The 26,528-nt window shown below is 31.4% G+C and overlaps 3 protein-coding genes across 10 annotated transcripts in view; 1 reads left to right on the top strand and 2 right to left on the bottom strand.

Moving 5' to 3' along the window:
* The window catches only part of LOC145319301 (uncharacterized), an 82,428-nt gene extending 63,994 nt beyond the window's left edge, over positions 1-18,434 (bottom strand). For both annotated transcript variants that reach the window (XM_080161369.1, XM_080161368.1), the window contains exon 1: positions 18,400-18,434. The gene's annotated coding sequence lies outside the window, so the exon portion shown is untranslated. The remainder of the gene's footprint in view (positions 1-18,399) is intronic.
* The window catches only part of RpS23 (ribosomal protein S23), a 245,661-nt gene that overhangs the window by 183,816 nt on the left and 35,317 nt on the right, over positions 1-26,528 (top strand). The window lies entirely within an intron of this gene.
* Positions 15,587-26,528, bottom strand: part of LOC145319297 (dynactin subunit 1-like) — a 43,399-nt gene continuing 32,457 nt past the window's right edge. For 4 of the 7 annotated variants that reach the window (XM_080161360.1, XM_080161361.1, XM_080161362.1 and 1 more), the window contains 6 exons: positions 23,226-23,296; positions 22,663-22,797; positions 22,122-22,224; positions 20,603-20,691; positions 18,623-18,701; positions 15,587-16,845 (listed from right to left, as the gene is read on the bottom strand). In XM_080161360.1, the coding sequence (XP_080017486.1) occupies positions 16,717-16,845; positions 18,623-18,701; positions 20,603-20,691; positions 22,122-22,224; positions 22,663-22,797; positions 23,226-23,296 (606 nt within the window). In that variant the 3' untranslated portion in view covers positions 15,587-16,716. The remainder of the gene's footprint in view (positions 16,846-18,622; positions 18,702-20,602; positions 20,692-22,121; positions 22,225-22,662; positions 22,798-23,225; positions 23,297-26,528) is intronic. The other 3 variants (XR_013879804.1, XR_013879805.1, XR_013879803.1) reach the window with 3 other exon arrangements.

The raw sequence follows: 26,528 nt of genomic DNA, 5'->3' as shown, positions 1-26,528 counted from the left end.
AAAATTTTGATACTTTTATTAGATTGTGATTAGTTGATTCCATACAAATGTTTTCAAAACTTTAAAACCAATAATTTTAATTTAGAGAAGGAATAATTTAGTTTGTTGCCATTGGATACGTACATGAATTTACCATCCATTGTGTTATCCCTTCAGATACCTTAATGTATATAAAGTTACAGGACTGGAAGTTATTCCTCTGGGCTACATTGGCTAAGTTCAGATGTTAAATAATTGTGTAATGAGTAATTTATACCCTAGGAATTAAGCTGATTCCCCTTTAAGTGTGCCCCTCCTCCTTTAATAAAAATTGAAAATAAGCGAAGGCTAGTTTTTTCCTATGCCTAACCCCTGTAGGGCTAAAAAGTATAAAATATAAACCTGATGTGCAGTTAGAATCAAACAAACAACCCCACCCACCTCAAACCATAGTTTTAATTCCAATAAAATAAGAGGGAAAGGTTCTGTGCTCAATTTTATAAGAATTTTTCTACAATTAATTTTTTCTGTGTTTTATGAACAAATTAAGTTGTGTCAGCAAAGGATCAAGAAACATAAAGATATCACATGCAAAACAAAAATGTGAATAACTACTATATAATAAATGCAAAATTATGGTCTCATGTACTAAAATAACTCCCTTTTGTAAATGATATCATGTTACTTATTAACATTTTGCAATCAAAATATAGGAGAACATAGTTGTAATATTATTGATTATTTTTTATGCTTAGTCAGCTTATTAGGACTGCACATGCACAAGTCTAGACTAAAATAAAGTTGCAATTATAATAAGTAATTGGAACTAATAACTATTTAGAGGCTATTTATCTATAATACAAAGTAGAATGATGTTTGTTTGTCTGTTTTTTTGTCTGTCTGTCTGTTTGTTTGTAGCAAAGGATCTTGCTAACTGCTTTACCGATTGGGTTCTCCTTTACAGGGTAGCTTCTCATAGGTCCCAGGAAGGTTTATAACTATTTTCTTGGGGGGGGGGGGGACACTGTTAAGCTGACTTTTAACATAATCCTTGCTTTAAACCAATGTATAGTTACTTAGAAATTGATAAAATAAGCAATATTTTTTACTGAAAACCAAATACAATAACAAAGCTAGAAACAGGTTTTTTTATTAGTATTCAATTAACTTTAGATGGCCCATCTCTCGCCCACCTGAATTACAAATTTGTAAATAATAAAGATGCAATATTTCTTTATAAACAGTCTGATAAAAGTTTAAACTAATTCTCCAAAGTGGGTTATTTATTGTCCAACACAATAAAAAAGGATATTATTATTTTAAATAACCTATGAGATTCAACCCTTTGTAGACAGTGAGGTAATTTTTGGCAATTATACAAATTTAAAATAGGTCTTTATTACCTAATTACTAAACTAAAACTAATTGGCAATTTTATATCATAAAATAAATCCTTAACAGTAAGTAAATTGTTTCAACTATATATGACAAGTTGAATATCCCTACAAACATTATAAGAAACAAAAACGTTAAGATTTTCCCTGTTTTTTCCTTTTTCCCTCCCAAAATACCATAAAATCAAGGCATTATTCCTGGATATTTTTGTTAATAGAACGTTTTTGGTTGAAAATGTTAAGATTTGATAAGCAGATGAGAAATTTTTATGTTCACACTCCCTTTAATGTATAAATATCTACCATACAGTTTGATATTGATTATTATTAATTAAAATGTGCAGGATGTATATATGACATATTAATAAGTTTAGATATTAATTTTGCAAGAAATAGATGTATATTTGACAAAATTTATCCATCTGTTTTATAAGCACTAGGAAGAGCTTCAATTATTTATTAAATGTTTCTCTTGAGAAAGATAATTATCAACACAATTTTTGCATCTATTTGCATCATTGCTATTTTATTTAATGTTAGTTTTTAAAAATAGGTAACAAAAAAGGCTAAATTGTGTTGAAAAACAATGTTGTAGCAGATAGACTTTGTGTGTGTTTGTCTTCAAAGATACTTAATATCTATTATGTAATACTATTCTAATAATGAGATCATTCATAATTTGATAACAGCATAAGATTTTTTAAAGATTGATGTAAAGTACATAATAAATATATAAATTTAAATAGTTTCTCTAATAGTGGATTAAACTTAAAGTAAAAAAAGTTTTGATTTAAATTTGTCCAAAAGTTGAAATGTAGTGCTTTCATACAGAATACCGGTTAAGCACTGAAATTCCTTATATTTAAAATACATTGAAAAAAAAGTAAGATGGTTTCCATAGGCCAAAATACAGCAGGTGTTACTAAACCTGCGGGGCTACCCAGTACCTAATATAACCTAACCTGACCCAGAGTAATAAACAAAACACTACACCCTTCACCCCTTTATTTTCAATTTATTTCAAAACTAAGGCGGGAGGTTAACACTGCTCAACAGGGTACCTTGTGTAAAAGCGCCGAAAATGCTTCATAATTTTCCAATTTCCTAATCTGCCTCAGGAGGCGTGTGTATTATTTGGCCGAAGTTAAAGCTAAGCGCACCGGTCCACTTTCCAATACACACACACACACACACACACACACACACACACACACACACACACACACACACAACATATTATATTCATATGCTCAGGTAACAAATTTTAAGGGTAGGGAATAAGCAAAGGGAAAGAAAAAGGGGGGGACGCATGGGTCAACAAAAAAGGAATATTTGTTGCAGCTCTATAGTGTATCAGGGAGGATGGGACATTGGATTAAAAAATTACACTCGTACTCTAATTTAATAACCACATCTAATTAGTTAGCTCATAAAATTTGGCTACTTTTATGTAATTTGATTACAAACTATTAGTGTCCAAACTTTTATGAAAATATACAAGGGATAATTTTGTTTATCCTCATTAGGGATGTATTTTAAATTAACCATTGTCTTATCCCTTAAGATCCCTGCGTGTATAGTAATATGGGGTGGGCGGGGAAGGATATTTTGCTTCTACAACATTAATATCAATCCCAAACAAAAATTAGACTATTTTTCCAGTGAGGTATGGATGTGACTGTGCGGGTGGCGTCGCCATCTGTATCTGTTTCTTCCTTAGTTATGGCTTTATGGTCAAGCTACAATATTATACATTATTTACTAATTAATTAAATCTTTATTTTGATCTTTTTATGAAAGTAACAGGGTGTCTCTCTGTCTGTAAGGACAATCTTATTCTTTTTATTGATTTAACAAATACTTATAACAATTGCTTAGAATTGTCCTAAAACCTAATTAATCAAGAATTAGGTTTTCTTAAAGTCCATTTTAAACATGCTGATTTTTAACTTTTTTTGACAATATATTTTTGTATGATATAATTCCCTTTTCATCTAATTTTAGAGCAATGATTTCTAGGACAATAAAGTACAATATTTTAGGCAAAGCATCTATATAATCAAATCCTAAAAATGTAAGTTTGTAATTAAACAGAATCCTGTACTTACACAATTTTGCAACATATTTAAATGAAATTTTATTTCTACCTACAAATTAATATAATGCTTCTTAGTTTTTGACACTCTTACAACTGTTCATATGTTCGTTTGTCCTACAGTTTCATTTCAGAGCTTCGCCTTTATGGGTGTTGTCATTCTTGTTAAAAGCGAAGCTTTTCTATAATTATGGTCGGTCCGTCCAAACGTCCGTCCGTCCATAACGGTAAGCTTTTTTTTTGGAAAATTTAGGCATGTTAGAATTGTCCTATTGATTTCAAACTTTGCTTGATGATCTGATTTTTGAAGTACTGATTCCTATTACAATAGGGTACATCCAGCACAATATTACAATTATATTATCACTAAAAAATTAATTATGTCTTTAAACATCTGACATTCAACAATAGTTAATGTTCGTTTGTTCTACCGTTTGATTTTAGACTTCGCCTTTATGGATGTTGTCATTCTTGTTTTCATTAACATTCCCATATTTGTTATAATATCTGTGCATGTGCGTGTGTTACAATTTTTTGTCAGGAGTTAAGGATAAGCAAAATGATCTAAAAGTGTTTTCATGCACACAAAGTACCCTGTTGAGTACTTATATCCCCCCCCCTTATTTAAAAAAAAATGAAAAAAGGAGAGAAGGTAGTTTGTATGTTTGTTTTTTACTTTAGGTCAGGTTAGGTTATGTTATATTGGGTGAAGCAGCTTATAGTGCCTATAAAAAATGACGTAATACAAAATAAATGACCTATGATAGGCCAGTACACATTTTAATTGTAAAATGTATACTGGTCTATTACTGGTCATTTGCATTGTATTACGTCATTTTTATAATCACTATTAGCTGCTTCTATTAGCTACTGGTAAAATAAATATTTTTAGCTGTTATAAAAATAAAAGCAGTATGTAATAGGATAGTTTGTTCATTGGATTTCATAAATCCCTATATCCCTGGTTTGCTGTACTCCTCAAGGACAAAAGGGGGGTAAAGATATTTAATTGGAAATTGCATAAAAAACAGGGTTCGGAAGCCGCGCCTCAGCCGCGCATAAGCCTCAGTTTTAAACCTGCTTGTGAGCAGAAAAAGAAATTTTTGAAAGAAGGATTGTCTACTAAAGAGACAGTTTTATACATCCAGCTAAATTTTATAGTGGGTGCATTATTTGCCAAATGTACCACTTTTCTGCACTACCTCTCCGATTTTGTTAATACTCTATATTTTGGTCCGTTGGGTCATTCAAGGATGCTGGATGGCCAAAAAAAAGTTTCAGAGTCCCTGGATGTCTAGATATCTAGCTATCTATGAAGGTAGGTAACAAAAATGTAAAAAACACCAATTTTTTCACAATTTTAAAAATTAATTTTTTCATCAATCTTACATCCAATCCATACATTTTATACACCAAAATGATCGTTTATTTATGTAAAAAGCGCACATAATGCTATTTTGGCCAAAACTCTAATTTTACAGGGTGTCCAACAAAAAGTGTATTTTGGATATCTAGTGTAATACCCAAAATACCTGTCCGAAAAAAATCTTTTTTTTTGGCTTAAATCCTGTGTTTTATCTGTGTGCATATGTGGTATATAACGGTTCGGACCACCTGGGACTATAAGGTTGTCAAATTTCACTTTGGGACACCCTGTAAATGTGATTTTTGCGTCTGTAGAGCTAAAACTTGGTCCAAATTGGCTATTTTTTTCAAATTACTCTAATATGTGTCTTAGTATGTTTGGCCATAGTGTTTTCTGACCAGATCAATATTTTCATATTTTTTGGACACCCTGTATTTTCAAAAAGAGAGAAAAAAAATTTTTGTTTTTTTAAAAAAATTTTTTCTATTTTTAAGTTACTTAAAACTGTCATATAGATACAGATTTTGACTAATAACAATAATATTTGCCTATTTTACAATTTTTTACACTTTTGGGACACCCTGTGCATGTTTTTGAAAAATGATGGTTTTTGCCCATTTTTGGGGGAAAGGAGTCATTTTAGGGCCGTAGACTATTTCTTCATTTTTGTAGAACTTTTTAAGACACATCATTTGTTATTTATGCAAAAACCGCAAAAACCGAACCGTTTTGCCGTTATTCACCGCGAAAGGCGGAATTTTTTTACGTTTTTGCCGTTCCGGAGGTTGTAATGGGCATTTGTGGTAAGAAAACGTTGATTTATCAAGATCCCTTTTAAATACTTTTATTTAGGTAATTTAATTTACTAAATTTCATATTAAGTAAAATTTTTTGTGCAGCTAACCGTTTTTCGTCGAGATGGATTTCAATTGTTAAAACAAGAAATTTAAGTGAATATAACATAAATAATGGCTATAACATAAGTGATTAAAGAAACATAAATCATGTGCATTTGAAATTCCTTTTTACAAAAATCGGTTGGATATACAAAAAAATTTACTTCACATGAAATTTAGTAAATTAAAATGCCTAAATAAAAGTATTTCACAGTTATCTTGATAAATCAACGTCTTCTTACCACAAATGCCCATTAGAACCTCGGGAACGGCAAAAAACGTAAAAAATTCTGCCTTTGGCGGTGAATAACGGCAAAACGGTTCGGTTTTTGCGGTTTTTGCATAAATAACAAATGATGTGTCTTAAAAAGTTCTACAAAAATGAAGAAATAGTCTACGGCCCTAAAATGACTCCTTTCCCCCAAAAATGGGCAAAAACCATCATTTTTCAAAAACATGCACAGGGTGTCCCAAAAGTGTAAAAAATTGTAAAATAGGCAAATATTATTGTTATTAGTCAAAATCTGTATCTATATGACAGTTTTAAGTAACTTAAAAAAAAAAAAAAAATTTAAAAAAAATAAAAAAATTTTTTCTCTTTTTTTGAAAATACAGGGTGTCCAAAAAATATGAAAATATTGATCTGGTCAGAAAACAATATGGCCAAACATACTAAGACACATATTAGAGTAATTTGAAAAAAATAGCCAATTTGGACCAAGTTTTAGCTCTACAGACGCAAAAATCACATTTACAGGGTGTCCCAAAGTGAAATTTGACAACCTTATAGTCCCGGGTGGTCCGAACCGTTATATACCACATATGCACACAGATAAAACACAGGATTTAAGCCAAAAAAAAAGATTTTTTTCGGACAGGTATTTTGGGTATTACGCTAGATATCCAAAATACACTTTTTGTTGGACACCCTGTAAAATTAGAGTTTTGGCCAAAATAGCATTATGTGCGCTTTTTACATGAATAAACGATCATTTAGGTGTATAAAATGTATAGATTGGATGTAAGATTGATGAAAAAATTAATTTTTAAAATTGTGAAAAAATGGGTGTTTTTTACATTTTTGTTACCTACCTTCATAGATAGCTAGATATCTAGACATCCAGGGACTCTGAAACTTTTTTTTGGCCATCCAGCATCCTTGAATGACCCAACGGACCAAAATATAGAGTATTAACAAAATCGGAGAGGTAGTGCAGAAAAGTGGTACATTTGGCAAATAATGCACCAGTTTGATAAAATGACGATTTCACTGAGGCTTACACGCGGCTTACGCGTGGCTTCCGATCCCTGATAAAAAAAGAAAAGTGCATCTAGGAGTAATATCTATAAGAGTAGACATAGGTACTATAAAGTGTGTTACCTTTTTTTATGTTTTATTATCATTTGGCCACAACTTGGTCAAAAATGCTCACAAATCAGACCTTTTTTGACCGAAGATGCTCAAATGGTTCCTTTACAAGCCCAATCAATCAGTTTTAAGATATCTTTATATTTCAAGGAAAATTGATGAAAATACTAAAAAACGGCCAATTTGGGTGTTACCTTTATTGAAGAGATTTATGCATTGATTATACTGAAACATAATATTGGACAGAAATTAATGTATTTCAAAGAAAGAAATTTTGGAAAATAAGAAATTCGACCTCTATCACTTCAGAGGACAGCTGCCAACCTCCAGTTGACAGGATGTAGTTATATACTTGTTAGCAATAATAATTAGCCCAAAAAGTAAAAAAAAAAAATTTAATATGATAAAAAATGATAATCTAAATCTTAATTTTGGGGATGATGATCTTAAAGACGCTCTTGCTGTTGGTGATGATGACCCAGATGGTATCCAAATACATGAGCATTATGACAACTTATCTATTTAACTATGGTCCGATTTTTGTATTTGTAGCATTCTCCAATCAAGAGAAATCTCTAAACATACAATCATGGTTTTTAAATTCTCCAATTCATAAGGTAAATATAGAAGTTTTTAAAAGATGGTTATATTTCTTGTTACAACTTTTAATTGGAGGCTGCTACAAATACAAAAATCGGACCATAGTTCAATAGATGAGTTGTCATAATGCTCATGTACTTGGATACGATCTGGGTCATCATCACCACCAGTAAGAGCGTCCTTCAGATCATCATCCCCAAAATTAAGATTTAGATTATCATTTTTTTACCATATTAAAAAACTTTTTGTTTTACTTTTTGGGCTAATTATTATTGCTAACAAGTATTAAACTATATCCTGTCAACTGGAGGTAGGCAGCTGTCCTCTGAAGTGATAGAGGTTGAATTTCTTATTTTCCAAAATTTCTTTCTTTGAAATACATTAATTTCTGCTCAATATTATGTTTCAGTATATTTCAATGCATAAATCCCTTCAAGAATAGCCAATTTAACAGAATCTAACTTTAAAAATGACAGAAAAGTAAAAATAAGTATTTTTTCTGTTGTTTTTATGGTATCTGTGCATATAAAAGGTAACACCCAAATTTGCTGTTTTTTAGTATTTTCATAAATTTTTCTTGAAATATAAAGATATCTTAAAACTGATTGATTGGGCTTGTAAAGGAACCATTTAAGTATATTTGGTCGAAAAAGGTCTGATTTGTGAGCATTTTTGACCAAGTTGTGGCAAAATGATAATAAAACATAAAATAAAGTAACACACTTTATATAAGGAGCTAGCGATCATATATGTAGAATTTACCCGTCTGTTTGTATGAATGGTAAAAGGATTTTCTTTCCTGTTATTAAAGATAGATGGATGAATTTTTTTGGCACCTCTTACCAATAAGCAACCTTTATCTATTGGTTTTTTGGGTATAGTCCCTTTCGTAACATCGCACCTTATTAGGCGATTCTTCGTGTTTTTCACAGTAGCTTTTCTCCTATTTCTAGCCTCTGCGGGGGCTCTAACCCTGCGGGGCCAATTACCTAACCCTGTTGGGCAATCACCTAACTCAATATAACCTAACCTAACCTAAAATAACCTATAAAAAGCCATTTTAAAAATACGACGAATCGCCACTCATGGGTCGATGTTACAAAAGGGACTATTCCCGTAATTTTCCTTAATGCTATCGGGATCATTCAATTTTTGTAGAATTTTCAAGGCTTCAATTGAAGATAAAAATTATTTAGAATCCATTCATTGAAAAGTTACTCCTAATTGTTGCATATATGAACCTGAAAAAAATGCTGCAATAATTGATTTCGGCTTCCTATAGCACACAATGCAAGGTTAATAAACCTAAAAGTTGTTAAAAGAGGACCCACGACCTTGGCTCAACATGTAGCACATCCGCTCTTTGTCGCGGAGGTAATAGACACTGCGTCATAACTAAAGACGCTAAAAATGGTGCCTACTGACTGATTCTATGTCAGGTGCGCGAAATAAAAAGTAAGAGTATGGGGGAATGCATTGGCCTGTAAACTGGCGCAACTCATTACCATGCAAAGTTAGGCATTCTCAGACAAAGGTCGTGAAATCTTAAGGTTTGTTACCTAATATCAACCAGTGAGCGTTAGAGTATTGCATCCCATTACAAGCGGATTATGCACTTGGGTAATAAATTAAATACAAGGACAATTATGTCCATCAAGAGCGTTCAAATACTTAATAATTAATACCATTTTTGTTAGCTTGGGACCTTTGGGGGTAACAAAACTGGTTAAATCTTATAAATTTTAATTCTAATATCCGCGAAAAGCTGTCTATAATACGATGCAATAAATAACTATTCTTTAAATAAATAATTAACCATTACTCAAGGAAACACAATTCTGATGTTGGAAGAAAAATTTAAAAAAATAATGTTTATCTAGCAAAGCTAATCTACAACTCACTCACTCCGTCGTTACGTCCTTCGGTCCTTAGAGCTATGAAGGGGAGGGGGAAAGGGGGGAGAAACCTGGTTTTCTCGGCTTTTATTGAAGATAAACACATGAGATTTCTGTATCCAGTCTAAACATTAATTGTCAGTCTGTCCCAATTATTGTTAATTCATGTTTTGGGTATTTCTTAATATAATCTTTTATATTTATGTACACCGCAACTAATAGATGTTGTCATCCTTGTTTACAATGCTAAGTGCTTAACACTTGAAATTCTTCAGTTACAGAAATATTTGTAAAAAAAAACTTTTTTTTGTGCATATTTGAAATCAGAAGTTGTAAGGAATTTGGTTTTTTCATAAATTGTAAAAAGTTTTGGAGCACTTGATGAATATCAGATAAATTGTTAGTAGCAATGCTACACTATAATTTTTAATGTCTTTTTGTCTGTCTAAAATAAATTGTTAGGGGAAACACGAATTTCTCGGCTTCTATTCAAGATAGACTGCAGGAATTTTTTTTGGAAGATTCAATATACCAATGAGCATCAAGTATATAATTTACATGGCCTGTCGGTCCGTCAGTTAAACATCAAATACCAATACATATATTATACAAAAGTTTTTTTTGGTACTTTTTGTACTATATAAGTTTAGATGTATACTACTGAATATCTACTCTATAACTCACTTTAACCGTTGGTCTATCCACTAACACGCTACTTATGGATGTTGTCATTCTTGTTTACTTTTACTTTATCCCAAGATGTATTAAGAGAAAATTTTCCTTGTCTATTAATTTGCACTCAATTAGTTTCTATTATTGCCCTTTCTATTGGGAATTTTAAAACTAAGTGTGAATATACAATTTTACCGAAATGACTAGTCTAGCTGTTTCAGGGTGGGATGGGATATTTGACTGTAAATTGCAACGGTACCCAAAATTGTATAAATGTACTGCCTCATGGGTACAAATAAAGCTAAAAGTGCAAAAACTTTTCAACCATTAATTTTAATCTACAGATGTATTAGTGTTATTTCAAATAATTTGTGACGAACTTCAATTTGTCTCTCATTGTCTTATCCCTTTACATCCCTCGGCTGATTAAATTAAATTATTATGAAATTGTAAGTGTTATATACTTAAAAGTATTTTCAGTTTAAAATGAGGTTAATGGCGAACTCGGATTATGCCTCGGATGGAGATAAAGATGCGGCTCTGCTACGGTTTGTTGACTTACAAGATTAAAGAAAATTGTATAGCGGCTTTGTCAATCATAGGGATACTATCAAACTCAGATGGTCAAATGAATGGATGAATTATGACTTTGATTTTACACCAGTTTATCATGTACTCTAATAAAATTAAATTTGTAGCTGGCTAAAATCTAAAATAACGATTTTCCTCATCCACTCCCTTTATCCCCTCCCCTCCTAATGGATGAAAAACTGACCAATAAGTGACGTCTATGTTAGCAACCTAAATTGACGACAATCTTCCCCTGTAATATTCTGTATGAATTGTCGAATGACGGATACCGTCAAAGTGTTGGTATCCTGTTAAAGTTTTGCGGAGGCGTAAGTTAAAAGGGTTGCGTCTGTTTATTTTGAGAATTAATTTGCCAATTAAATCTTAAATATTTAAAGATTTAAAACTGGGCATTTCCTAGTTAGCATAAATTTTATAAAAAAAAAAACACTTAACAACGTGTAAAAATCAGAAAAATTGCAATTTGCTAATACAAATTGGCCGCGAAACTGAATGTTTAAAAGAATAAGATTACATGTAAAATTGTAGGATAATTGCATACAAAATAAATTTTAGTTTAAATACTATTTATTTACATTAATCTTTAAATTTTACCATCCGCGGAAAATCTGTCTTTAATCGATGAGGTAAATAATTATTACTAAACAATATTTACATTGAACGTAAAATGATTTTGATGGAAGAGTTTCTTAGAGTTAAGCAAAAAAGGGATAATTTCATGATTTTTATTTTACCACCCGCGGAAAATTCTCAAGAATTTTTTTCCGTATGCCTAATAAGCACCGGTTCTAATCCAGTGGAAATTAATTTGATTCGAAGCCATACTAGATATGATTATTTTATTATAATTTTTACTATCAAACGCTTTGTTTAGTTCAAAGATACACAAAATTAAAAAATAATAATAAATAAATTGTTCGGAAAAACATGAACAATTCGTAATTTTGTTTTTAAAAGAAATTAATAGGGTTGTACCAGATATCCGGTCGGATACCCAGCAATTTAATCAACAAAAATCCCTGCTTTTTAAAAGCAAAGCTTTTCTATATTTAGGGTCGGTCCGTCCGTCCGATATAAATAGCGTTTTTCGTTAATTTAGGCGTTTTAGAATTGTCGATTTCAAACTTTGCATGGTGATTCCTGTAGTAGTTAGGTACAATTTAGAAAGCGTAGCAACTCTATATCCATTACCAGAATGTCCGTATGTCCATTTAAACATGTTAATTTTCCTACTTTAACAACTAATTTTTATGTGATCAAATTATCCGATTGATCTGATTTTTGGTATATTGATTCCTGAAACAACAAAGTACAATATTATAACCGAAGCATTTCTAAAATAAGTCCTAAAAATGAAAGTATGTCCATAAACATTATCCTATATCAAGCAGTTTTCAACAAATTATCTTACAATTATGCTTCGACTCTTATACATTTATATTCTGATCATTCAGTTATGACACTACACAAGTATTAATGTGCGTTTGTCCTACCGTTTCAGTGCTTCGCTTTTATGGATGTTGTCATCCTTGTTAAATTTCAAATGACTGTAATTTTCTTATTTTTGAAGCCACAAAAAAATGATTATCGGCGGTCAGCAGGTAAACGGCCATATAATAAAACACCAGTTTATAAAGAATTTTTTTTGCTTCTTTAATATCTTGTCATAAAATAATTTTTTTTCATATTAAATTATAATAACTTAAGGTTTTAAAATTAAGGGTAAGCTACTTTATCTTTTTTTTCAAAAAAAAGTTCATGTTTTTGTATAGGAAAATGATAAAGTAGGGTTTTAAGGTTACTTAAACGATGTATCCACAGTAAATTTAAGTCCTCTAATAGCTGCTGATATGGTTGTATTTAATTAAATATAATGACTTTAGAACTCACTTAGCATGCATTATAAACCAAGGTGTGTCACTTGGGCTTTCTTTTCACGAATATAAGTTAAAAACAAGGATGACAACATCCATAAGTAGCGAAGCACAAAAAATTGTGGATGGGAATACGTAGAAGTAGATTTAAAGTGTATTTATTAAAATCAAGAATAGATTTATTGGAGAAAATAAACACGAAACCTTGTTTTATTTTGCATGATGAAAACGGTTAAGGTAAATTACATACTAGATGCACATAACAATGGGAAAAAATACTTTGAAACTGTTAATGCAAAAAAAGTTTTACAATTGAACCAAAAATACCTAAGATATGGGGAAATGTGTCAAACATATAAAAATAGCCAAAAAACCTGCTAAAAAGCAGTTTGGCCGCCATTGTTTCTTTACTTAAAACGCCAGAAATTTAATTTTAATATCTTTAACTGAAAAATTTTTGAAAATTAGACCATAAACACCAAAGATATGGGGGAAAATGTGAAAAATATAAAAATAGCCAAAAACCTGCAAAAAGGAAGTCTGACCGTCATTGTTGTTTTCTTCAAATGACAGGAAATTTAATTTTGATATCTATAAGTGAAAAAATTTCGAAAATTGGACCATAAACACCAAAGATATGGGGAAAAATGTAAAAAATAGCCAAAAACCTGCAAAAAGGAAGTCTGACCGTCATTGTTGTTTTCTTCAAATGACGGGAAATTCAATTTTGATATCTTTAACTGAAAAAATTTTGAAAATCGGACCACAAACACCCAAGTTATGAGGAAAATTTGAAAAAATATAAAAATAGCCTAAAACCTGCTAAAAAGCGGTCCTACCGCCATTGATGTTTTATAGTTAATTGTGCTCCATAACGATAGGAATGTTGTCAAAAACTTTCAGCTCTCTATCTTTTATAGGAGCCGAGAAAATAACGTTTCCCCCAATTCATTAATTACGGACAGACGGACAGACGGACATTGTGAATTATAGAGTAGCTTCGCTATTAACAAGGATGTCAACATAGCGAAGCTTATATATATGAAATATGTAACACATATATAGAGAATGTACTATGTGCTAGAGGAAACTTTTACAAAATTTTACATAAACATCTAAAAGCTAAATATACTTTTCACAAGACGAAATGAACGAAAATAAGTACGAATTGAAGTAGAAGATTATCGGCCTAAGAAATGATAGAAACCAAAAATATACCCCCATCCATTCCACATAGAAATATAATTTCCTCCACAGAATTAAAGGTAGACAAAGTAAATACACATAGAAGATGTTTATTTGTTGTTTTAGAAATCTTCACAAAAAAATCAGCCACCTAACTCTAAAAAATCAACGGAGTTATTTACCATTACCATTATAGACAGACTGACAAACAAGGAAATTAAATTGTAGAGTAGCTTCGCTACCACGAAAAAAATGCACATTCAATAAAATAATACAATGAACCACACGTAGCTGACACTAAACTAATTCCTGCTCAAATTTATCCTCATAAATTTTTGATTAGTTTTGTAAAAGTCAGGAAAAGGAAAGGACTAATAGCAATAATGTCAGGTCATTAAGTTATTATTTTATCATAAATATATAAATATTTTCATGTTTAAATTATTGGCAAAAACTGTTGAAGTTAGGGAACCTCTTTAAAATTTTGTATCAACATATGAAGATTTTGATAGAATAACAGCGTGACGATTATATGTCAACAATGTCCACTTTTATTTGATGTCATAATGACCACATTTATTATTTATATAAATGTTCTTTCTTTATTTTTTTTTTTTTTTTGGGGGGGGGGGTTGAGCTTAATAGGTTTTCTGCCTGTGAGTGTGTTTGTTCTGAAGATCTTGTTAATTATTTCACCTTAGCAGTGAAGCTTCTCATAGGGCAGGAAAGGTTTATGACTATTTTGGGAAAGGATTTCTCCCAAGAGAAAACTTACCCTACTCTAAATAAAAATAAAACTTTCCACAAGTACCCAAAGATGTCTTAAGGGGCGCAGCAGTTAGAAAATGAATAAAATAGCATTAATTTTCAAATTAGAAAAAAATTTAAATCATCCAATTTGTTTATGACGATAATATGATGTTAAAACTTTAATAGTTTTTAATCATGAATTTAAAAAAGATTGATATTATAAGTTGATAAAAACTTATGATGTTATGAAGAAAGCATTTTTCATCGATTCCTATGTGGTAAGGTAAAGTTGTTTCTGGTAATGTATACCTAATGTATGCCATTATTTATAAAAAAAACTGTAAGTTATTTTTTTCTAATAGATATAAAACACCTCAAGCCAATGATGAAATTTAGAAATTTATGAATAATTTGTTTTAAAGTTAAGTGGGTTAAATCATGAATTACCTTTGTTCCATTAAACAAGAAGAACATCATCCATAAATGCGAAGCTCAGAAATTAAACGGTAGAGCAAACGTAGTGGACCACATAGTGGAGTGTCAAAATTTAATAAGCAGAATATTGATATAAAGGTGTGAACAAAATTGTATATAAATTTATTGCAAAGTTGCCTAAAAACAGGATTTTCTTAAAGGATTTATTTGCACATTTAGCTTGGTTGTTGTTCTAGGAATCAATGTTCAATTATTCAGATGAATATGATAATAATATCATGCAATAGAATGTGGTAAAAAATGTTGAAAATCAGCATGTTTTAAATGAACGTACGGACCTCATGGTAAAAATTATTGATTTGCCTCGCGTTCTAAACCGTACCTAACTGCTACTGGTATCATCATTCAAAGTTTAAAATCGAAAGGACAATTCTAACATACCTATATTAACGACAGAGCTAACCGTTACATAAAAAAACCAATCATTTCTTATAAGTTATAACGGGTTTATTTCATAAATATATCACAAAAAGATAATTAGTGAATTAAAGATTAATTAATAACACAATTAAATAATTAATAATAATAGATAATTAATAATTATATTCAATAAGACATATCACATTCACGTCGCCTTTTAGTGAAATGAAAATAATTAGAATAATTTCTTTATCCAAAAAGTTTAATGTGATTGAAAAAGTCAGAATTTCTGAAGCAATAAGCACTAAAATAGTCGTCAAGCAAAGAAGATAAATTATTTAAGACACAAATTTTAGGTGCATATGATATTCTGAACCAAGTAGTAGAAAATAGCAATTCTTTTAATAGAATGACCTATAAATGTAGTTTAAACTAGGACAAAGCATATGGTTCTAACCCAGAACATTGTACTCTTAGCCTGACTTAGTTGTTTGTGTGTTTGACAGTGGGGGAGGGGGGATCCTTTTAGATTCTATTTTTAAATGAGTCATTGCAACACCCCCCCCCCTTCCCATCAACTCCAATTTTTAATATTAGGATAGATGGAAATAGAAGACGTTAGTGTTTTATAAATATGGTAAGATATGGCAAGTTCATACCTTTTTGGTTTCTATTAGAGACAAAGTATCTAGATTTCACTAAGGGGCAGCGTGTATTATAAATATTTGGAAAGCAATACAAAAATTAATTTATATCCTTCATAGGAAATACGTTTTCAAACATTTGATGTAATTTTTAAATGCAAACAATATTAATTATGTACAAATATTTTATATCTTTTTGGGGTGAAACAGCTGTTTTATGTATCATCCTCCTATAAAAGTAAATGAATGTCTGTCTGTGTGTGTGGTTGTGTTGGTGTTTGTCAGTCTATCTATCTGTACCAAAGGATCTTGCAAACCGCTGAACAGATGTTATTCTCCTTTATAGTGTAGCTTCTCATTGGTCATGGGAGGGTTTATAAAGTTACAAACAATTTACTTTTGATTAAGGTAAAAATTTAATTTCTATAGGATGGATTTTTATTTATAAAAGAAAGCTAAATAAGATGATATCTGCAACCAATATGTATCATATGTTTGTTATTTTTATATTATTGTAGAATTTGATGAAAGGATCACATTTTTGGTAAGCTTTAATGAAGAAATGAAGCGTGAATCTGTTTTAGCTGTTGGATGTTGATAATAAGAGGGACACTTTTAGTTGGTTCTGAACTCATATCCTCCTGGCCCAATACTGACACCTGCCCCATCAAAGAATACTCCTGAAATAAAGATTTTTATAGATCATTTAGCTAGGTAAACTCTATCAAGCAGGGAAGGAGGGAACAATGGTATTAAAGTATGTAAGTTTTTTTTTATATGTTCGATCATAACATTACAAAAATTTGGTCAAAACAGTTTATTTGTAAGCCCAAGTGATCAGTTTTAAAAATTCTTTCTATTTAGTGGAAAACTAATGAATATTTAAAAATATATGCAAATTTGGGCGTAAGTTTTTAAGTTTGATTCTATACATTAAACTTATTTTAAAGGGATTTGTGCATTGATTATTATATAAAAAATAATTCAGACGTAACACTGGCTTTAAAAAGCTTTATAACCACGATATCTCATTCGTTGGCTCAAAACCTTTGGCTACTTGCATTAAATACTGATTTTTTGGTTAAGGGCCCTTCACCCAATAATTTCACTCCATAGAAGAGGTAAATTTGTCTGTAACCATTTGGGATGTATTTTAATAAATTGTCCATTGTCTTTAGCTTTTAAGATCACTGAAAATTAAGGTAATAAGTCGATAAACGAACCCAGCTGCCGAACCCTGGATTGTATCATTATTTACATTTCTAAAGTGTTCAATTAATAAAAAATATTACATAACAATTTCTTCAAAATTTGCACTTAAAGAGTATTACTTAGAGTGGGTGGTTTAATCCCTTGAATCAACTACACCACAGAACAACCCCAACCCCCCGTATTTGGAAATAATGTTACAAGCCCTAACGCGGATTTCTAACCATGCAGGGTCCTATTAAAACTGAGCTATCTAAACTCTTACTTAACCTAAACTAAAATAAAAACAAGGTTTGGTTGTAGTTCAATTTCGGCTGGTGAGAAATTTCAAAGTAGGTTGTTGATCTCTTGCAAAGATATTAGTATCGACTAAAAGTTTTCCTCAATTTCCCTGTCAAGCACTGAACCCACCTCAAATCATTTTTGAATATAGGGGGGGGGGGGGGGGGGGTGAGACAGCTTTTTGTTTGTTAATTACTTTAGGTAAGGTTATATTGGGTACAAAATACCCCAATCCCTATATTTTCAATTTATTTCAGTAAAAAGGTGGGGGTGCGGTGGGTTCAGTGCTCGATAGGCACTTTAAGGGAAAGGCTTTTCTACGAATATGTGCAGCATTTTTAACGTACTAGGTAGAGATAAGTCTAGGTAACTCATGTGTATTACGCTTGTTAAAATAAACTAAAGTAGGAAGTTTGAAACAATATATTACAAGCTACTAAACATAGAATTTCAACATTAGGATTAAGGTATATTAATTCACCGCCTATTGTCCCAAGCAGAATTGTTGATCAAAATGGGTTGAACTTTTCATGGATACTTTATGTATGTCTTTGGTTGGTTTTTATCTTTTCTCTGAAATTTCTCCGCCCTCCATTAGAGGCTAGGACCGTTGCAACTAATTAGATATGCACTTTTAACAGTTATAAATCTATCTCAACCATAACATTTATAAATTAGTAACTACTGCTGCTTCATAACGAAATAAATTTCAAAGAAAAAAATCTTCATTATCAATCGCATCTCTTGTAGAAGTGAATCAAGCAATATTAGCTTGGTCGTTTTAGATATGAATTCTGCTTTTAAAGTCCTGACCTTCTACAAGTGTTAATATAAAATTTTCCTACCGTCTGATTTCAGAGCTTAGCTTAGCTTTCAGAAGGGGTAATTTTGTGTAACATAATTGGGGATGTACATTAATTTATCGGCCATATTGGCTTATCCCTTTAGATCCCTGGCTTTTATTACCTTTTCATTAATGGCCTTACTAGCGCCAGTAGAAGCAAAGGAACCAAAAGATGAATTCACTGTAGTAGAATTATCCATTCTAAAAAACAAATAATGGTTCATGTGAAGGAAACGAAGTTGCGTGTTTCGTCATATTTTCACAGTAGCTTTTCTCCTATTTCTAGCCACTGCGGGGGGCACTAACCCTACGGGGCAATCACCTGACATATCTTAACCTTTGAAAAGAAACTGTGAAATTACGACAAAACCCGCAACTTCGTTGCCTTCACATGACCCATAATAATTTCTAGGTATTTTTTATATTTATGGTAGGTTCGTAAGTCCATATGAAGGAATTATCGCCAAAAAATTCAGCGGAGTATCTTATACAGCAGCCAAGAAAATCACAATTCCCCATATAGCGTTATTTACAGACGGACAGATATAGTATACAATATTCTACGATTTTAACCTGGCCTAATTGTTTACTTAAAACGTGAAATTCTACGACTATATTTATAACTAGCGGCTTCGCCCCTAGCATCTAGGGGCTTTTCCCTAGAGGTTACAAAAAAATGTCAACAATTTTTTTTTTTTACATTTTTTGAATATTTTCTGTAATTTATAACTTTATATAACTCTTTATAACTTTTTATAAATCTTTATAACTTTTTATATTTTTTTATACCTATCAATTTATATTTTTCAAAACCTTCAAATGTTTTCTGTTTTTTACTGTTTTAAAATATTTCTTTGCCATGAGCCTTTTTGGGTCTTCGCCCCTACAGGAGAAGGAAGGTTTCACAATCTTTTTGAATTTGATAAAAAAAGTTTAAAAGAAGAAAAGAAATTTAAAAAGAAGGAAAAAATTAAAAATATAAAAAATATACCTAGAAAAATATAAAAAATATAGAAAAATATAAAAAAATATACCTAAAAATATATAAAAATTTATAAAAATAATAAAAACATAAAAAAAGATAAATAGAAAAAAAAATATTTTTTTTTTTGGGGGGGGGGAATTTTCATTTTTGGGGAGGTTGGGGGTGTCCCACCCCCCAAGAAATGGCTTAAAACCACCATAGGACCAATAGGTATATACCCTGAAGAGTAGAATCCAATCGTTTCAGTGGTTACCAAGATCTTAAGGGACAGACGGACGGACAGACAGACATCGTTCTACTTTGTATTATAGATAACTTTTTTTTATGGATTATTATGAATTATTTTCTTAATTTAAGAAATTATGTTTTGTTTATCTAGTTTGCCTATTCATAAATCTCTAAAATTAGGGTCTAAAATTTTACATCATTGCATTTATATACTACAAAATAACCTTATATTATAATTGATAAATAAACACAACACTTAAGTATCCCATTTGGAAAATTTATCTCAAATATTTTTTCCCTAACTTTAAACATCAAAATATCACGTATCATATGACAATATTTCATACGAATTGAATTTGATTAAGGGAAAAGTAGGTTGCGGGTAAAATCCGTAAAGGTTGTGAGTTTTAAGTTTAAAACAGTAGGTAGTAGAACGATAAAATTTATGTTAACTAAAAAAAAAATTGTCTAGTTCTTTTCAATAAGAAATACACATATTTAGTGAATATTATCGTTCTACTACTATTTTCAAGCCTTAAAACACACACTTATACGGATTTTACCCGCAACCTACTTTCTCTTTGTAGGTAGCTCAAGTTAGATTAATCATAAGGAATATCGATGTTTTTTTTTAATTAAGACAACAAAATGAACGCATTCAAAGTTACTTTTGTACGAAAAAATCCTAATGCCTAAAGATAGTCTTTAACACAAAGCAGTAGAACGCTTAAGGGCAAGAAGGAAAAAAGGATAAATACATTGATCCAAAAAGCATTTCAGACCAGGTCGACAATTCTACTATATGTTGCCCCCCCCCCCCTCAACGACAATTTAAAATCACGTAGATTTCGTATTTTTTTTGTTGGTATAGGCTGATAACAATTCTGACCTTGCTGCTAAAAGTTTTGTCATCTCCAGTTGAAGTAAGGCAATTTCAGATCTCAACGCCTTTTCTCGGATTTGTCGCGCCTTCTGCTCCTAAATTATAAATCAGTAAAAAGATTAAAGCGGCTAAAAAGCAGATGGACTGGAATGAATGGATGCAGAATATTCGTGGATATTATGACAGGGGGGAAATTGTCGCTAATTTACCTTGCTACTAACATGGAACTCGTTTTATTGGTCAATTCTGTCATCCAGTAGGAGGCGAGTGGATGGGGTAGTAGGGGGGAATCGTTATTTCAATTTTAATCATCAATTGGGATTAAACAAGCGTTAAGACCATAATCCAAGATTTTATTAAATTTACTTCTCCCACTATTTGAAAGGAAATCCTAATGTAGCTACTATACAATTGGTATAAGTCTGTACATATTCCACAAACACAAACCTTCCTTACTTTTGAAATATATTGAAATTAAAATTAGATATAGCAGTTTTCTTTCCTGTGCCTAAACCCTGACGTTTCAACCACTAATAATAATCATTAGGGATGTACGTAGAGTACATCAATTTATCGGCTATTGTCTAATTCCTGTACATCCCTGGGGTTTGCATAATACTTGGGTTGGTAACATCAAATATTTGCTGAGAACAGAGCAGAGAATATAATTCTTAACTTAGCATCCTTCCTGGCCAGGTTTCCTGTTGGGTTGGTAACATCCACTATTTGCTGGGAACAGAGCAGGGAATATAATTCTTAACTTAGCATCCTTCCTTGCCAGGTTTCCTGTTGGGTTGGTAACATCCACTATTTGCTGGGAACAGAGCAGGGAATATAATTCTTAACTTAGCATCCTTCCTTGCCAGGTTTCCTGTTGGGTTGGTAACATCCACTATTTGCTGGGAACAGAGCAGGGAATATAATTCTTAACTTAGCATCTTTCCTTGCCAGGTTTCCTTTTGGGTTGGTAACATCCACTACTTGCTGGGAACAGAGCAGAGAATATAATTCTTACCTTAGCATCCTTCCTAGCCAGATTTCCAGTTGGGTTGGTAACATCCACTATTTGCTGGGAACAGAGCAGGGAATATAATTCTTAACTTAGCATCCTTCCTTGCCAGGTTTCCTGTTGGGTTGGTAACATCCACTATTTGCTGGGAACAGAGCAGGGAATATAATTCTTAACTTAGCATCTTTCCTTGCCAGGTTTCCTTTTGGGTTGGTAACATCCACTACTTGCTGGGAACAGAGCAGAGAATATAATTCTTACCTTAGCATCCTTCCTAGCCAGATTTCCAGTTGGGTTGGTAATAGCAACTATTTGCCGAAAACACAGCAAGGAATATAATGCTCACCTTAGCATCCTTTCTGGCCAGGTTTACTGTTGGGTTGGTAACATTAAATATTTGCTGAGAACAGACCAGGGAATATAATTCTTACCTTAGCATCCTTCCTAGCCAGGTTTCCAGTTGGGTTGGTAACATCAACTATTTGCTGAGAACAGACCAGGGAATATAATTCTTACCTTAGCATCCTTCCTAGCCAGGTTTCCAGTTGGGTTGGTAACATCAACTATTTGCTGGGAACAGAGCAGAGAATATAATTCAGATCTAGCGGCTCCACACCTCCTAATAACAACAGCAGAGTTATCCATCAGTGCCTTGTTTAACAAAAATAACCCCCACCCCTCTAAATTAATTCAAAATAAGAAGGGAGTAGGTAATTTTTAATTTGTTATCGATTACTTTAGGTTAGTCTTGCTTGTATTCTAGGTGGCCCCGCAAGTATAGACACCGCAGAGTTATTGCCCCACGTAAGGAATGTGTAAAATTAAAAAACTAACCTTCCCTTATATATAAAATATTAGATTTAAATTAAGCTTCCTTGTAAAATAAAGCCAAATTGGTCCAGTGGTTAGTAAGATCTTAACGGACAAAAGATTTGCAGACAAAGATATTTTATTTGAACATTTATACTTAGCTTACCTGTAGGAGAACCAAATCGGTTAGCAAAATCTTACAAGACCTACATCCTTCCTTTTTGACTTTACAATTTTTTTTCATTACCTAATAAGTTGAGAGAGTTCATCGCCCAATTCTTTTTGTTGGTCCTTGCTGACATCTGATTTCTCTTGTTCACTCTTACCAGTGGTAATCTGACTCTTTGGTATGTGGATAGGTTTCAGCTTGGCTAGCCTTTCCCTAAAACAAGGCTCATTTTCAGGAAAGTTAATTTAGTGTCTTTTAGACTTTAGTATGCATTTGACGATTGGTTTCTTTAAAAATTCAAGACTACCTACTTTCTTAAAAATAAAAATACCTAAAAACTGTATTTTTCACGGATATTTTAGTCACACAATTACTCTTTAATCACTATTTTTCCGGCGCTTTCACACAAAGTATCTTGTTGACTAATAAAATCCCCTATTTTTTAAAAAATAAGGGGATGGGATTGGGGAGTTTTATTTTAAATTACTCCACAGGGATTAGGCAAAGGGAAAAAGCTACCCATCCTGATCCTCAAATTATTTTAAAAATGAGGGAGGGGGGGGGGTTGCAAAGAGTTATTAGTGATCAACAGGCACTCATTGTGAAAGCATTCTATTGTCTGTCCAACCTCCAATATTTACCTGAGATGGTTTCCTTGTATTCTTGCCTTGCTCTGTTGCAGGGAATTCAGGGCAGCTCTCATATCTGAAACCTACACAGAAAATAACAATTGAAAACACAATAAAATAACAATTATATGATATAATTTGATTTATTATATAAAGTAGGGATGGCAATCCGTCTAATTTTTGGACCGGATTCGGATTCTTACAAGAATCCGTCCAAAAAATGGCGGATTCCGGATTCTAGCAATATTTTAAAAGGCTTTTAATAAAATTTAAAAATTTAAGTGCTACATTATACATATGTCCTAAAAATTAATGTTCTTGGTGTTCTCTATAATTTACTTTCGAGAATCGAACCAGATTTCAAAAGATATTATATAAAATGATGATAATCTGATAATCTTTGCCTTCAAAAAAGGGGAGTTGAAAGAAAAAACTAAAGACGCTAATTTTAGCCTACCAATTAAGAATCCGAATCCGCTATTAAAAAACGGATTCCGGATTCGGATTCCAAAATTGGCCAAAAATTAGGCGGATCCCGGATTCGGATTGCCAACCCTAATATAAAGTAATAAGTTTTGTCTGTCTAGCGAAGGATCTCGCCAACCGCAGAACCGATATAGTTCTTCTTTACATTGAAGCTTCTTACAGGTCTGGGGAAGGTCAGTATCTTTTCTGGGGGATTTAAATTCATTCAAAACAATTTTAAAATTAATGAGGAAAATCTTTCTTGACACCTAAATAAACTTAATATAGCACTTTGTATTCAATGCTCTACAATCTGGTTTATGAATAAATCTATCAATTTATTTTAGCATACTTAGTCTTCACTTCCGCATAATATTCCATTTCATCAAGCTATCAAAACCCAGGTATCTTAAGGGATAAGACAATGGGCGAGAAATTTTCATTTCATCATTTATTATTAACAGCCCTGTCTCAACCATGACACTTTGGTTGAGTGTGACTTCCGAATTAGCGGGAAGTTCTAGAGATCTTGTTGACGTACACACAAACCCCCAATACCAGGAACCATCAAGTTTCAACAGCAGGTTTGATTATAGATTTATTGAGGCAACTATTTCAAAGTCCTGAAGTTCTTATGGTTTCAAGCCCCTGGTATACTAGGGTCGTTCACGCACTATGAGACCAATGATAGGCCCAACTTTGTTCTCCGAAATCTTCACACACTCACATATCATTCAAAAGTAAAGAACGTGGGCGCATCAAAATATAAACAATCCATGCCGCGTCTCTTTAGAAAAGGAAAGTCAAACAAGACGACATTTGCGCTTAATTTGGGATAATGAATAAGGAATTAATTTCGATCTTGATAAACACAAAGCTTCCTCGAAAAGAGGTTAAGACACACCCCCCGTTTGAAAGTCAAATTAACTTCCTTAACGAGATTCAAGGTTTTTTGCGCTGAGCACTAGCAACATTTCTCACTAAACTCAACTCACCATAATCACATGAGAATGGCCACATCCCGAAAAACATGACAATTTTTGCTCCTAACTAAATGAAACCCCGTGAAATGCATACACAATATTATACTCCTCACTAGGACTCATAATACCTCACATTTTAGGATAGAAGGATGGGGATTGGTTTGTACCATACAATATTCCAGGCACATGACACTCACAAGATCACATACACAAATCCTAAAATGGATAATCCTATTAATCATGATGTTGTAAATATAACAACTTATACTAATTAATAATCATTTCATAATCAATAGGTAATAAATCATTATTAATAAATCAATAAGTACCTACGAAATCAGGTTGAAATGTAAACAAATAATGGTAAAATAAATAACGAAATAAATCTTAGACAAGAAAATTAAGATTTATAGGTACTTAAAACTAAATTTGCTAAGCATCAAAAAGAGTAGTAAGAAAAAATTTTTCAAAATCCTTGGGCAGAAAGTTTTTCAAACTTAATGAATAAGAACTGTAACTATCTTAATCAACAATAAAACTTTTCAATACTTAGATAATAGCAAAATAATAATAATATTTTGTTAGAATTTTCATCAAAATTATGAAAAAATACCAATTTTTCTTTGTAAAAAAAAATGAGAATTTAAATATGAATTTTCAATCATTCCTTGATCTGAATAAAATGTTTTACTTGATTGAAATTCATATGTAATTTAAAAAAAATCTGCTAAAAAAATACTTGATTTTTTTTCTTAGAATAAATATCGAATCACGCAACCTCGACACATTTATTCTTTTTTTGTTAAACTTTTCAGGTAAGTTTTATAATGAATTGTACTTTTGAAAAGAAATTAGACTCAATAAAAATAAATTTGAGCATATGAAATAGAATAAAAATTAATCGCATTTTGCTTGATTCTTATTTTAGGCATAAAAATAGGCATATGAAAATGTAGCTTTTTACTAAAAAAAATGTTCTTAGTTCTCATAAAATAAGAATCAATTATTAATCATAATTTTTTAAAACCGCTTTTATTTTAATATCTGCGATAAAAATGAAGGTAATGTTAATTTAAAATATGCATAGTTTATCTTAAATTAATTCTGTGATATTCATATAAATAATAATCAATATTTTAATAATATCATACATCGTGTTCATTATAATAAATGCTTATCTCATAGAAAATAGAGTTTACATTTTTTAAACATGAACGAAAATATATGTACCTAGGACAATAATTGCTATAAAATACTCTCTCAAGGTTTAAAATTGTCCGAATCGCTAGGTACGTATATTATTACGAATCTCTGCTCTCGGAATGAAGAAAAATTCTTTACGCGTGGATTACTAGGAATCCTTGCCTCCAGAGTGAAAGAAAAACTTTTATTTGCTTACAAATTTAAACAAATATCTTGATTTTTTGCGATAATCTTTTAAAATAATAATAAGGAATATTTTAAACATTATCATAATAATTTTACATGTTGTGTTCTTTACTTTAATGCATTATTTCATATGAGAATCTGAGAAATAACATTTTTTAAGCAAACGTGAACCATGAAAAAAATACCTCGAAAAATAATTTTAAAAAAAATCTATTTTTCTCAATCTAAAAAAAATCTGCAAAAATCATTTGGTAGTTAATACACACAAACTTTTGCTTTTCAAAATCATACTTAAAGAAACAAAATCTTTTAAAATCTGCTTTAAAAGTCTAAACAATTTTGTAGAATTTTTGTGCTTAAATATGAACAATAAAATTAGTTGAATAATGAATACTTATTCTTTACAGAACCCTTTTAGGTTCCCTTCACAAGCTTAATATATAACTTGTATTATTTTTTCTTTAAAGGATCATTTTCA

This window comes from Acartia tonsa, chromosome 5 (assembly GCF_053477335.1).
Source record: "Acartia tonsa isolate MP-2025a chromosome 5, ASM5347733v1, whole genome shotgun sequence".
In the NCBI taxonomy this organism is placed as follows: domain Eukaryota; kingdom Metazoa; phylum Arthropoda; class Copepoda; order Calanoida; family Acartiidae; genus Acartia; species Acartia tonsa.
This window is presented reverse-complemented; position numbering and strand designations above follow the sequence as displayed.